Raw genomic sequence first — 15,804 nt, forward strand, 5'->3', positions numbered from 1 at the left:
TCACCATCCCTGACCTCAAGATGTATTACTGAGCAATAGTCATAAAAACTGTATGGTATTGGTACGGAGACAGGCAGGTAGATAAGGGGAATAGAATTGAAGACCCAGAAATGAACCCACACACTACGGTCACTTGATGTTTGACAAAGGAACTAAAACCATACTGTGGAAAAAAGATAGCATTTTCAACAAATGGTGTTGGTTCAACTGAACATCACCATGTAGAAGAATAAAAATTGACCCGTTCTTATCACCCTGTACAAAGCTTAAGTACAAGTGGATCAAGGACTTCCACAGAAAACTAGATACACTCAAACTAATAGAAGAAAAAGTGGGGAAGAGCTTGAATACATGGGCACTGGGGAAAATTTCCTGAACAGAACATCAATGGCTTATGCTCTAAGATCAAGAATCGACAAATGGGACTTCATAAAGTTACAAATCTTCTGTAAGGCAAAGGACACTGTCATTACAACAACCAACAGATTGGGAAAAGATTTTAACCAGTCCTATATCTGATAGAGGTCTAATATCAAATATATACAAAGAATTCAAGAAGTTAGACTCCAGAAAACCAAATAAACCTGTTAAAAATGGGGTACAGAGCTACACAAAGAATTCTCAGCTGAGGAATATTGAATGGCTGAGAGACACCTAAAAAATTGTTCAACATCCTTAGTCATTAGGGAAATGCAAATCAAAACAATCCTGAGATTCTACCTCACACCAGTCAGAATGGCTAAGATCAAAAACTCAGATGAGAACAGATGCTGGAGAGGATGTGGAGAAAGAACACTCTTCCATTGTTGGCAGGATTGCAAACTGGTACAACCGCTCTGGAAATCAGTCTGGAGGTTTCTCAGAAAATTGGACATAGTACTACCCGAGGACCCAGCTATACTACTCCTGGGCATATACCCAAAAGATGCTCCAAGATATAACAAGGACACATGCTCCACTGTGTTCATAGCCCGAAGCTGGAAACAACCCGAATGTCCTTCCACAGAGGAATGGATATAGAAAATGTGGTCCATGTACACACTGGAGTACTACTCAGCTATCAAAAACAATGACTTCATGAAATTCTTAGGCAAATGGATGGAACTAGAAATATCATTGTGAGGGAGGTAATGCAGTCACAAAAGAACACACACTGTATGCACTCACTGATAAGTGGATATTAGCCCAAAAGCTTAGAATACCCAAGAAACAATTCACAGACCATATGAAGATCAAGAAGAAAGAAGACCAAAATGTGGATGCTTCAGTCCTTCATGGAAGGTAGAACAAAATACAGGTGGAAATACAGGGACAAAGGGTGGAACATCGACTGAAAGAAAGGTCATCTATAGACTGCCGCACCTGGGGATCCGTCTCATATGCAGCCACCAATCCCAGTCACTATTTCTGATGTCAAGAAGTTCTTGCTGACAGGAGCCTGATATAGATGTCTCATGAGAGGCTTTGCCAGACCAAGACAAATACAGAGACAGATGCTTACAGCCAACCATTGAACTGAGAAAGGGGTCCCCACTGGAGAAGTTAGAGAAAAGACTTAAGGAGCTGAAGGGATTTGCAGCCACATAAGAACAGCAATACTAACCAACCATAGCTCCCAAGGACAAAACCGCTGTCCAAAGAGTATACATGGACAGACCCATGACTTCAGTTGCATATGTAGCAGAGGATGGCTTTGTTGGGCACCAATGGGAGGAGAAGCCCTTGGTCCTGCCAAGGCTGGCCACCCCCCCAGTGTAGGGGAATGTCAGGGCAGGGAGGCAGGAATGGGTGGGTGGGTGGGTGGATTGGGGAACACCCTTATAGAAGAAGGGGGCATGGACGGGAAACAGGGAAAGGGGATAACATTTGAAATATAAATAAAAAATATCCAATAAAAAATAAAAATTAAATTAAAAGGAAAAAAGGATTAGTGAAGCTAGAAATAGGTAGATATATATCCATCCATCATCCATATATACATGCATACATACATGCGTACATGCATACATACATACATATTGATAAAATACTCATAAAAATAAAATAAAAATAATAAATCTTTAAAAAATAAATTTCTAGCTACTAATATTCTCATTCACAGATTGTCATTGTGATATAGTATATATTAGTATCTTCCACATGTAGGTATATCTGTAAGATGAAATGCATCTTATTTTAATAAATAGTACAATTTTATAAAAGTTTTCATTTTACCAAATATTCTAGCTCTTGCTTTGAAGGGATGGAAGCTAATAGTCCTGTTATATATGCTGACGTCATTTATATTTTAACATTTATTTTTTCTTTATTGCTTTTCTAATTATTAAGCAAATCTACTTTAATAAAATACAAACAAGCTTAACAGAAAATGAACACATTTTAATAGAAAATCAGAAAATGAGTCAAGTTGAAGAAACTCTGCAAAAGTTGCAAATTTAATTATTTCCTTCTAGCATTTAAAACGTGATATTGAAACTATAAATTATGCTATCGGATTTTGTTTTGATGGAGGAGTCTAATTTAAATTTTTAGAATAATTCTAACCATTCTAAAATTTTTATATCTTACGGCATATTTGAAGCACATTCTCAATTGTAGAACCGCCAAATGGTTCTTTAAAATCTTCTAGCGATTTTAAGACAAATTATAGGCTATTCTTAAAGACACTGTTTCTCAAAGATAAAAAATTAACTGTAATCCCATCATTCAAGAAGAATCAGTTCTATTTTATTTGGAACTATGTCGTGTGTGGACAAGGAGCTAATCATCTGTGTTAGTAACTTGTCTGTCTGTAGCTGTGATAACACACGAAGAGCAGAAGCAATTTTTGGAAGAAAGATTGTATTTGGACTTGCATTGCCTTGGGGGATAAGTGCTCAACATGTTGGGAAGGCAAGGCAACAGGTGGCAGGGGCAAGGAGCTGAGAGATCATTGACCAGAAGAACAAAAGGGGGCAGTGAGGGGAGAGTAGGACCAGACCATAAATTCTCAAAGTCCATATTCTATCTGAGTGACATCTGCATCTTCCTCTAGCAAGGCCACATCAAGTAAACCTCAGCAAGAAAAAAGGACCACCAACAAGGAACTGAGGGTTCGAATACACGACCATATGCAACATTTCACATTCAAACAGAGACACTCGGAGCTCCCCGGCCCCCATTTTAACAGCAGCCTTGTGGGTTACACTAAGGTTGGTGCTATGCTTTGGCTCTTTTTATATGTGATAATAAACAATGTCATAGTTATCACTGGCATTTAATATTGAATTGAATTTGGTTTTAGTCTATTTTACTATAAGGCAATGTATTCATGCTGTAGAAAGCTTTATAAATAACAGCTATTGTCTAGAGAGCCTCTGTAGGATCACTGCCAAATCCCTATTCATTCAACAGCCATTTATCAGCGACTAACGTACAGCACACTCAGGTCTCAATGTGACGTCAACCCTCTACATTAATATCATAATGTAGATGTGGTGATGGATCCTGCTAGTGTCCTCAAAAACGTGTGCTCTTAGAAAACAAACAAGCAAACAAACAAACAAAACCAGGAACATGGTATTTAAGGTTGTATTATAACTGGATTTTCTCCAATAATGCAGGACGAACTTCTATGCCACTGAATTTATATAATAGTGTGTGTAATGGCTATGACAAATTATCTGTGTGCCTGTATAATAAAGTAATCTCCTGGAGCCAGGCACTGTAGTTCTTCTCAATCCTCTTTTGTAGTTACAATCCATGACATTTTCCCCCTCCCCTCTGCAGCACAGTTAACACAGTTAACATGAGCTCTGCGAGACATGAAGGCACATTTCGTCTCTGTTATCACATTGTCCCCTCATGGATCTCAAGGTAACTGCTTTTGTAATCCGGGTGTTAGTTATTTGTATCATCTGAGATTAACAGTAACAGAAAAAGTAGATTGACTATAGCCTGTGTATTTGTGCATTCTTTATCCAAACTGCTTCAAGAGCTAAAACGTTTTGAGCGGTGATGTGATTCCACGGGTGGGATAGTCCACAGCTGGCCTTGTGTGCCAGGACACAGGGAAAACACAGACCAAAAGAGTGAAACTGAAAATTACCATTAGGTTATGTGTGTAATGTATAGGTGGGTGTAAATGAGTGGTACTTAGTTTTGGGTCATATTCCTAAGTCATCTCATTGTGTATGTTCAAATATTCTGAATTTAAAAAGGTCCAAACCAGCTTTATCTCCTCAGCACTGGGGGATTTCCTGGGTGATTGGTTTGTTGATGAGCAGACACAGCAGGCTAGAAGTGTTCCTTTGAGTTAAAAATCGTGTTTTCTTCCATGGTTTCACTTAAAGCTCTTTCTATTATGTTGTCTACTACTAAAGTCACTAGAAATTTGGTACCATTTCAGAGTAGAAGTTTGGTACCTCAGCTTGACAGATTTTCAAGGTTACATCACAGAGATTCTTTATATTTTAAGCCATCATTAACATTTTTATTTTAGAGAACGCCATTGAGATAAAGTGTTTTCATAAGCATCAGATCTTAGAAGGCTTATCACACAGTTAAAAGAGCCAGCAATAATTAGCATCAGAGCAGAACTATACTAAAGTCCCTTACGAATTGAGTCAGTTTATGGATAGAAATAAAATTTAGAACCTTCAGTTCAATAGGATAGCTGAACTATCACACTAGCCAAAATCAAAAGTTTAGACCTCTTACAAATTTAGAGAAGGTTTTATTATACAAATAAATTTTTGGTAAATGTATCACACACACATATAGTAGCAAAACGTTCTTTTTATTGAAAATAATTTGTATACAATATATTTTTATCACAAGTCCTCCTCTTTCCCCTCTTCTCACATCCTCCTCACATTCCTATCCATCCAACTCCATGCCTTCTTTCTCTCTCTCTTTAGAAAACAAACTAGAAATAATAATTAAAAAATAAATTTTAAAAAATAAAGAAAAAAGTTGAGTAACACACACACAGACACCATTGAAAACACAAAATCAGAAACCGTATCATAAAGTGAAAGTCCAATAAGGTTAAAAAAAATCTTCAAACAAAACGGTATGAGATAAAAATGAAATTTCCAGAATTGCCACTGATTTCTCTTACATTGTCCATCTGGACAGGGGGGCCTACATTTAAGTGTGGTTAATATATCCATAGAAGAAAACTAATTTTTCCTTTGCAAGCCGTTGTCATTTAGAGATAGCTTCTTGGTTAGGGCGAGGAGCCAGTTTTCCCTTCCCCTCTAAGTATTTTCGTACCAACTAGCTTGGACTCATGAAGGACTTACGCATGCTGCTATTGTTTCTGTGAGTTCGTATGTGTATCAGTTCTGGTAAAAATGGTTATTTTTGTCAGAACAGAGGGGTTTTTTTTTGAATAGTGAGATCATCTGGATGCCAGATTTGCTGCATCTGAACGTAGTGAAACTGGCCTTTGCACACGTGAGCCATATAAACCCTTAACTTTTGTAAATAAATAAGATGTAGATACAAAGCTAGTCAGCTGAACATCACAGGTGCTCATTGAATGTACAGCAATCACTTTAAAATAGCTGCTCACTGAACAATTATATTAAAAACTATAACACAAAAGGATTCTTGAGTGAGTCTTTACTTACTCATTGGTTTTATTTGTTTTAAGTACTTTTATTAATTCCTTGGGAATTTCACACAAGGTATTTTGGCCATAATCACTCTTCCAACTCCTTCCGTACCCCTCTTCTTCTCCTCCGTTCTCACCCAACCTGAAGACGAGGGTTGGGTGATGTCCTGATCTGTGGTTACGACCGTGTGCGATTGGGAGTCATTTTAGTGCTGTGTTCACTTAGCTGACTGTCACTCAGTTATGCAAATAGTAATATTTTCATTACTTGTTTATCAGTGGATGGACATCTAGGCTATTTCCATTTTCTGGCTATTGTGACTGGAGAAGCAAGGAGCACTGAAGCACAAATATCTCCATGGTAAGATACAGTGACCTTTGAGTGTCTTTGCGGAAGTGGTAGAGCTGGAACACAGGGTAGATCTATTTCTAGCTTTCTGAAGAACCTCCACACTGATTTCCATAATGGCTCTACCCGTTTGCACTCATAGCAGCGATGAATAAAATGTTCTCCTCCTTCCATATCCATGCCAGCATTTCCTGACTTATTTTTAAAATCTTGGCCATTCTGATTGGAGTAAAGCAAAATCTCAGGGCAATTTTAATTTGCACTTTTTGAGGTTGAAGGATGCGGAACATATTCTGAACTCCATCTTTTAAAAACTCTCTTTAGTTTTGAAACTTTAGCACTTATTTTCTTGATGTTTACTTTTGTTTTGTTACCTTATTGTATACTAACCCTCAAGATGTTTACCTTGTAAAGATGTTTCCCTTCCTGTAGGCTGCCTACTTTGCTGTACAGAAGTGTTTTGATTTCAGGTTGTTCCGTTTGTCAGTTATTGAAGCAGAGGAGGGAGAGAGCAGAGCAGTTATCAGCCCCCAGTCACTTCTTATCCACTATGCCTTCCATGCTGCTTTCCTAGCACGAGGATGTCTCTCTCATTTGCTGGAGAGACTCTAAGTCTCTCTGGGAGTGTGATAAGGCGTGGAGGAGAAAAACATCCTCAGAGGGTTGGACAAGGTCAAAGGGTATAACAGAGCAACTCCAGCGCCCAGTTGTTCACTCTTAAGCTACATTAACAAAAATCCTAAGTAATTTCTTCCAATGTTCATAATAGAAGGTTCTTTATCATTTTATTATCTTAGAATTCAGAGAAGAAAATCGGACCTACTTTCGCTTTTTTATGATTATTCAAAGAATGGGATGCTGTTTCCAATGCTATGGCAAAGTTAAGTTTTCATTACAAAAATCCTTACTCGTCTTGAGTTGTTTTGATTTTTCTAATCTTTTTACATTCACATAAAACAACAACAAAAATCTGATAAGGCAAGAGGATTATCATTTTATATTTAAGTCTGGAATAATATTCCCCAAATTTCATTTGTCTGACTTATAAGGTATTGTGAGTGTGGCCCTATTGTGGTTTGAATGTGAATTGTCCCTCACAGGTTCGTATGTTAAATGTTTGGCTCCGGCTACTGGTGTTATTTTGAGAGGTTCTGAAAACTTAGGAGATGGGGACTCTAACACATGTTGGAAAATTATTATGTATGTATGTGAGGAGGTACAGAAAAGAAACCACTGAAATGGCTGCTCCATAATAAGATTTAGGTGAAGGATTTTATTGTAAATAAGAGAGAAAAAATACCCAGAGTCATCTGGATGAGTCCAGATCAGGGAGAAAGAGAAGTAGACTGAGCGTGGCCAGGACTGTCTAAGAGAGAAGGGAGAAGAGCAGGAGAAAACAGTGGAGATAGTGAGAGAACAAGAGATACAAAAAGAGCAAGGAGACAACAAAGAGAGAGAATAGGAAGCGGGGCTGGGTGATAATGAGGATGAGTACCTGGCCGAGTTGGAGGAAGGTCCAGAGGCTAGCATAGATTTTGAAATTTATAACAAGGAGTTGTGATTAGAGACTGAAGGAGCCTGGACGCCAGCATGGGTTTTGATATGCAACCACAGGTACATGTCAATAGAGAGCCCCATGTCTCTTCTGCCAAAGGTAAGGGAAATGATTCCTTTTGGTAGATGCGAACTGCTTTCACAAGTGTGCTGGCTTTTATTTAACTATTAGAAATCTTTCTATAATCCAGTGTGAGCTTATTTCTGGATATATGAGACCTAACAGTGTACTACTTAAATATTTTTTGAAAGTGGGTTTTGAGAGTGTGGAGACCCTCTTTGTATAAGGCTCATGCATGGTTTTAGTACGCGTCCTCTAAAATTCTGTCATCACAGGGAGGGAGCAAGCAGATGAACACATTCAAAACATTGTGTCTTTAAGAACAGATAGAAGGCAAACTAGTCCTTACAGACATTATTATTGTTTATCCCACAATATAAAAGTGCCTCCAGTAGAAACAGGAAGCCAGAAGTTTATCAGTGGAGAGAACCTCAACGCTGAATTCAGCAGTGATGTGATGGCCTTACTTTATGTACTTTCTCACTCAGACTATTCTGATTATTTCTTCATGATGCTACATGCATCTGATGGGTGACGTTTTGTTCTCTGTCTGTGGTTTCTATCTACTAGCTGTTTTCTATTTGTCCTTCTACTTCTGTTTGCCTTGTGCATAATAAAGTCCCTTTGTTGAAGCTGAAGGTACAGCTGTTGAAGATCACACTGAACAAGGGATTAGCAGGCAGAAATAGGTCATAATGGAAATCCTAGGGAGTTGTACCTTGCTTTTGTCCCTTTTCCTCTTGTCTGTTTCCTCCAACAGATGCTCCTATCAGTATGATGTCCTGCCTCACTTCAGACTCAGAAACAATAGAGTTATCCAGGATGGACTGAGTCCTACAAAACAATGTGCCCAAATAAATATCTTCTTCCTTAGGTTGCTTTTGATCAGGCGTTCTCTCAGTATGATGAAAAGTAATAAGCGTAATACATACTCTGAAGCCAAAGTCAATGTAGTACTTCATTTCTCTTCTTGGTCTCCGGGCCCATGCCATCTTGGGCTGAGACTAACTTCCGGACTGGTAACAAAATGCTGAACCAAGAATTGTCTTCTCAGTGCTCCACATGCTTATTGACCCAGTAAAACTAATCCTCCCACCCCCCAGTTTTAGGGCCTTGTGGCTCTAGCTAACTTCAAAAACTATTAATATAACAGGAGGTATCAAAGCTGAGTTCCATTACATTTACTCTTTCCTGTACTACAGCAGTGATTTGGAGAGAGACAGACTCTCTCTGTTGTTGGACAAGTGGGTTAAAAGCTAATAAGCTTATGGTCTGGATAGTCACCAACCACATCATTACTTTGATTCAATTAGAGATTCAACTGAAGGGGAAGATACTCCATCACAGTGTCAGGACTTGTTTCTAATGACTAGCAATCCAGGGCTTCTTGATGATGTGGTCCTCAGGCTATTCTGAGTGGACGTTCACTCAGGTACTCTGGACATTAAGCCCTTTCAAGCACCTGTCACTAACCCTCTTTGTTTTTGTCTCTGTTCCGATGTTAGACATATTTTTCCCAGCCTTCTTCAGTAATTATTAGTAATAATGAGCAACGTATTCGTGGAAGATATGATGAACTGTAATTCTCCCTTACCCCTTTAAGAGTGGGACTCAAGTTGTAATTCACTGGAGAAATTAAGAAAACTATGCTCACTCACAGTTTCTATCATGGCATGGATCACTTGGAGGCAAAGTACCTAAGATAGGCAAACTGGACATCCCTCTTTCACAGTGAAATTCACCATGGGAATGCCTCTCTGACTGTCAAAAGATCGAGCCTTCTAGGTGAAGGAATTTATATCTTCCCTGTGGGAAGAACAAATGAATGTGTCAGAAACAAAGTTGTGCTAAAGTGGGAGGTAAGTGTGTATGTAAAATTTAGTAAGACGTAAGGATATAATTTGATACAATTCTGAAATAGCTTTTTTTGAACTTGGTATTCTAATATCTTCCTTTAAAGTACCTACAAATCTACCTCATTGTTTTAATGCTTAATATCATAGACTGTGCCCATTCCATAATATCTCATAGTATAGGGACGTGATGATTAATATAGCCATTTCCCCTGTGTTTGGGACTTCCAGTGTTTTCCATCACAGACTCAGTTGTGATGAATGTCTTTATAGTTATATAAAATGATGACAAATTATCTGAAATAAAAGTAGCAGAGGTAAGATTTTAATTTTCCAGTGACATCAGCAGCATAAGAACAGTCATTTCTCCTGTAGTTCTATTAGCACTGAATATCATCAGTCTTAAAATTTTCTTCCAACATGGTGAGTAGAAATACTGAATTAAATTTAAATTGCCTTTTTGTAATTCAAATGAAGTTACTGTTGATATTATATGGTTTTATCCTCTCTGTAGTAACTATAATGTAACTCTAGCCATATTATATGATTAATGTATTCATGGTTGCCAATGGTCAAGTTTATGTTTAATTACACTGGCATCAAAATAAAACATAAACAATTGAAATAATGTCATTGTCTATTCATAATTAATTATACTACCAAGAATTCTTGTTGATATAGTAATGTTAATGACAAGTGTGCTGATCTCATATGGTATGTTAGCATTCTTTATTTCACAATCAGTTTTCGTACTATTATAAATTTGCTATTAATGCAGTTGTATTTTATTATTTTAGCATATACTATTTTTATTTATATAGGTATGCAATGTATTTTTATCATATCCAATCCCCATTCCATATTTTCAACTTCTCTTAGACCTTCAAATTTATATTCATTTTTTTCATTTTAAATAACCCATTAAATCTAATTAGTGCTGCTCATATATGTATGGTCATAGGACCATCTTCTACACATGGTCAACCTATTAGGGGGGCATATGTCTAACAAAAACTATATCCGTTCCCTAGCCAGTATCAACTGGGCATAGAGGCTCATTGCCCTGACTTCTCTGTTCTTGAATACTGAGTGGCTAGATCTTCTGTGGGATTTGTGCAGGCAACCATAGCTGCTGTAAGTTCATGGGTGCAATTGTTCTGTCATGCCCAGAAGACACTGTTTTCCTACACTTGTCCTAACCTCTGGCTACCAGTCTTTTTGCCCTTTCTTCCACAATGCTCACTGAGCATTGAGAGATGGGTTCTTGTACAGATGGCAACTTAATGGTCACCCATTAAAGATGGTTTTCAAGCATGGTTTTCAAGACATAATGCTATTATGGAGCATGTGTGCTAGCATGTACTTGTAATTATACTATTAGGGAGACTGGAAGAGTCAGATCCAATGGCTTGAGGCCAGACTGTAGTCCATGAAATGAACTCATTTCAAATGAAACAAAGCAATTATAAAGATATTACACATGTAAGTGACTATATATAAGTGTAGAACTGCTTTCATGTGCGTTAGAAAACCATAAGCATCATGACCATTCTATTGCAATATTTGCTGTAGTGTAGTGGGCCAGAACAGAGATTACATTGTCTTTGAGGTATACTGTCAAGTGAGTAAGAGTGTAAGGAAGTGTGTAACACAGCTAGGGTTGTAAACCAAAAAAAAATTTTTTTAAATTCCAAGTTTTTCTTTCCCAGCTCTGGCTCCCAGAATAACAACTCTGAGATTAATTATTTATTAATAAATGCCTAGGACAAAAGCTTTGGCTTATCCCCTGACTAGCTCATAACTTATTTAATCATTAAAATATTCTATGTCTATGTCATGGTTAGTTACCTTTCTTCAGTCCTGTCCCACTTCTTCATTCCTGTCCCCTCAGCATCTCACTTGAATCTCTCTGTATTCTGTCCTGAGATCCACTACCTGCTGCTTTACTGCCTTCATCCTTCCCTTGAACCTCCCTGTGTCTCCTATTATTCTCTCACTATTTCCCAGAATCCTCTCTCTTCCTGCCAGTGTTCTACCTCCTGTTTCTTGCCTTTGCTCACTGGCCATTTTTTTTTATTGACAGGCAATGTTTATAAGAGTTTCTCTCTACATACAGTATTTTGTATAACAGAGTTCTGTACAGCACTGTGTGAGCTTTGGGAGGAAATCCTCTGCTAAGCTGTTTTATATAATTCTCACTCCTTCTTCCTCTGACTGCTTTAACTGTTTTATGTGTTGACTCAGAATTGTATGTTAAAAAACAAAATTCAAATAGGCTGAGTCAGTAGCTAAAGAATACAGAGAGTGCTACATGAACTCTATAGATTTCGATCCGGTTTCTTCCTCAGTAAGGCCATTACATTTGTCAGGTAAGTACGTTTAGAGACTAGAGAGTGTTATTTGTTGTGAATCGAAGCATATTCTCTCTGTGCTTGCTGGGTAACCACACCTGATCTTAAGCTTCTGCAGTTTTTGTTTGGATCTAGTTTTCCTTTAAGAAACTGAGAAACCTTGCTCATAGACTCTAGCTCTTATTACATAGGTATTGATAAGGAAGCTACTGGCCACAGTTCTTCATACCCCACTGTTTCTCTTGTGCAGCTTTCCACACGCTGGTAATGAACTATATAAAGAGGAACATAGAGAGCTGCTTCCTGGTGTGCAGTATCCTGGGTGTTTATCCTCGTTCACATATCGCATGGGAAATGGACAATACTGTATCCCGGAAAGCAGTTCAGAAGAAACTGGGGCTCCTGGTCCATTTCATATTAAAAGTACAGAGAATATTACAGGATCCAATTCATCTTTTGAGTGTGCTATTGAAAATTCTCTTCTCAAGAAAACATGGAGGCGAGAGTGAGCCTTTGCAGGTGGGCTCCATTGGACGTCTTGTGTACAGGTGCTCTGTCCAAGGCTGGCAACTACTTGGAACGAATCTACAAAGAAACAAACAAGAAAGAAAACCCATCTGCAGCAGGGATAATTTGGCTGCATTGGTTATGAGCATCAGCTCCTATTCATAAAATAGAAGTACCTACCTTATTATTTATACACTGAATAAAAACAGGAAATCTGTCCATGAATTTTTGTTTATCTCTCTATAGCTCCTCCTCCTACATAGGAATACATGTCTCTTAGCATATCACAAGTTCTGATTCTCCCCAGGTAAAAGATTTATTAACTTTGACTATTACTATTGCTGTTTTGAACATTAATCTTCAAAATATTTTTATTGTACTTATTTGGGGGAACAGGATGGTACAATGTGCCTATGGAATTCAGAGAATGATATGTGGGAGTTGGTTCTGCCCTTCTGCCATGTGGATACTGGCTATTGAACTAAGGTTGCCAGACTTGGCGGCAGGTGCATTGTTTCAGAGTGGAAGAATTATGATACAGGACCTTTCCCCCTGGAAGGCTACATTTCAGAACAACTTTAAGGCCTAATATAATGTTAGACGGAATCTTTAAAATGGAATAAGGACAGCTTTTCTTTTTTTCTTTTTTCTTCCTTTCTTTCTTTCTTTCTTTCTTTCTTTTTTATCTTTATTAACTTGAGTATTTCTTATTTACATTTTGATTGTTATTCCCCTTCCCGGTTTCTGGGCCAACATCCCCCTAACCCCTTCCCCTCCCCTTCTATATGGGCTTCCCCTCCCCATCCTCCCCCCATTGCCACCCTCCCTCCAACAATCACGTTCACTGGGGGTTCAGTCTTGGCAGGACCAAGGGCTTCCCCTTCCACTGGTGCTCTTACTAGGCTATTCATTGCTACCTATGAGGTTGGAGCCCAGGATCAGTCCATGTATAGTCTTTGGGTAGTGGCTTAGTCCCTGGAAGCTCTGAAGGACCACTTTTCTTATATGAAACACTACAATACAAATGTCAGAAAGCTTTTCCCGCATACATAAGTATTATCACTTGCATTCCTTCCTAATCACAAGGATAATTTAGAAAATTCACCCAACGGTTTGGTCTTCACTACTTTTTGTTTTTGTTGTTAGGTGCTCATTGGAGGAATCAAAGTGACTCCATTTCACTCTGGTGTACGGTCAGGAGCAATTTTTCTTGACCAAACCAAAATTTTCATGTTACTTGGTTCGAGGTAGAAAATGGGAGATACTCTGTCTTGGACTAGAATATGAGTTCACCACAGGACACAATTGCTACTTACCCTCAATTCTCATAGAATAAAGAGCTGATAGATCACAGTTCCTTCCCTGTCACTTTGAAAGATCGTCATGTGTGAGATCGTGGCGAACATTTGTGTAATGTTTCTTCAACTGAGTGTAGTTTTCTCACTCTCCACAGGGTGCATGTAGGTAAGTTGCAAATAGGACTGGCTAATCAACTTCTGATGTTACAACAAAGGTTCGGTAAGACTTTTCAAAATGTCACTGATGAAGCTACTTTTCCTCATGGTGGTAGGAGACACAACCATCTTTTGATCAGCTACTCCCAGAAGAGTTCTTTTTCATTGTTTCTGTGTTTTTAAAGGAAGGGAAATACGCATGTTTTGGTGGTTCTAAGATAAATACCTTCAATTCTTGCTCACTGCCCTTTGTAATATATACCCTATAGTTTTGGTTTGGGAGCTGAAGCTGTAGGCACAGGGGAAGTTAGCATTGGGTACTACTGGATGCTGGCAAACGTTAATTTGGTGGAAAAAATGACCACATAATATATGAAGCCCATTCTTGATGTACTCAGGTCTGCTCATTTTTCACTCCTCTCAGTTGCCAAAATCTTTGTTTATAAGGAATATTTCTAGTCTACTGGCCATAGTCAAAGAATGTGGGCCATGTAGTTGGCTTTCTGGGTAACGTGGTTGACTTCCCCACTCTTACTCTATGGCCTTGTCACAGAGGAAACCCCAATTTCATCCCTTAATAAGGATATTTGATGTTATGAAAATTATTATGTGTCTCAAGAATTTTTAGTTATCCATGTGTTATGTGATCTTCAAAGAAGGCTTCTATGCTCAGTGATAAAATCCCTTTTGATGATATAGAATGGAAAAATAAGGATGCATTTATAATTCCTATTTTTTCTCCCCAATAAGAGTGTTAGTTTTATGTAAAATGCAGTGAAGCCCAAATTCTATTTTTAAAACCATTGCCTCATATTGGATTCATTTTGGAGTATAGAAAAACAATCAGGAAGTAGCTGTCGGAAGACAACATGTGCCCATCTCCTTAAGCAGAAATTTAGATTTCATTTCACCAAAAGTAAAGCATCAGGGTAATTCCAGCTCCAGAAAAGATTTTACTTTCAGAACCTCTCATTCTCACACAAGCCCTGTCCAGTGCAGCCTGGAGAGATTCCGTCCACATTCCCTAAGAAGAGGCTGATAGCAGGAGCATCCCATCAGAGAAGGAACCAGGATGACAGTCATGTACTAGGTATGAAGTTTTAACTGAGACTTGCTTTCTTAGCTAGTTCTCTTTCTATTGCCGTGACAAAACACCATGACCAAAGCAACTCGTGAAGGAAAGCATTTAATTTGGGCTCACAGTTGCAGAGTGTTAGAATGCGTGGCCATTTTGGTAGGAATTAGAGCAGTAAATAGACCTGCATTTTGTTAGAGCAGTGGCTGAAAGTTTGCATCTGATCCATTAGAAATAGATAAATATATATATATATATATATATATATATATATATATATAGATAGATAGATAGATTAGATAGATAGATGATAGATAGATAGATTAGATAGATAGATGATAGATAGATAGATAGATAGATAGATAGATAGATAGATAGATGAGAGATAAGCTAATTGGGAATGCTGTGGCTTTTGAAATCTCAAAGTCCATCCCCAGAAACACATCTCCTCCAACAAAGCCACACCTCCTAATCTTTTCTAAATGGTTCTATCAACTGGGGACCAAGCATTCAACTATATGAGCCCAGAAAGGCCATTTGCATTCAAACTAGCACATTCAAACTAGCACATTCCATTTCCTAACCCCTAAAGGCACATGACCATATTATAGTACAAAGTGCATTCAATCCAACTTCAAAGGTCTTCATAGTCTTCCAGTCTCAAAACTGTTTAAAAGTCCAGTCTTTTCTGAGACTTAAGCCAACCTTTTCACACTAAAATGCTGTTAATTCTGGACTGAAACACAATAGGGCAAACTCTCAATCCTTTAACTCCAAGTATGATGTCAAAGGGCTTAGATGACTCAGTGTTTCCAGCTTTGCTAACAGCAAAATGCTTCACTCTTTTGAACAGTTCTACTCCCTGTATGCAGCAATCCTTGGTAGACATATCATGACTCTAGCATTTGAAGCATTTTGGGGGTCTCTAACATAATCTAGTTTTCAGCTTCAGAGCTTCATCCAATGTCCTTTTCAGGCCACCATGCTGGGAGTCACCTGCT

At 38.2% G+C, this 15,804-nt stretch overlaps 1 protein-coding gene across 1 annotated transcript; it reads left to right on the plus strand.

Moving 5' to 3' along the window:
- The first annotated feature begins 1,152 nt into the window (after window positions 1-1,152).
- Window positions 1,153-14,947, plus strand: Hhla2 (HHLA2 member of B7 family). Its single transcript, XM_017598146.3, is given in 7 exon segments — window positions 1,153-1,281; window positions 3,035-3,191; window positions 3,769-3,855; window positions 12,018-12,131; window positions 12,134-12,272; window positions 12,671-12,780; window positions 13,421-14,947. Coding segments are annotated over 5 exon segments (906 nt in total). The 5' UTR covers window positions 1,153-1,281; window positions 3,035-3,191; window positions 3,769-3,803; the 3' UTR covers window positions 13,912-14,947.
- The last annotated feature ends 857 nt before the right edge of the window (window positions 14,948-15,804 follow it).

This window comes from Rattus norvegicus, chromosome 11 (assembly GCF_036323735.1).
Source record: "Rattus norvegicus strain BN/NHsdMcwi chromosome 11, GRCr8, whole genome shotgun sequence".
NCBI lineage: Eukaryota > Metazoa > Chordata > Mammalia > Rodentia > Muridae > Rattus > Rattus norvegicus.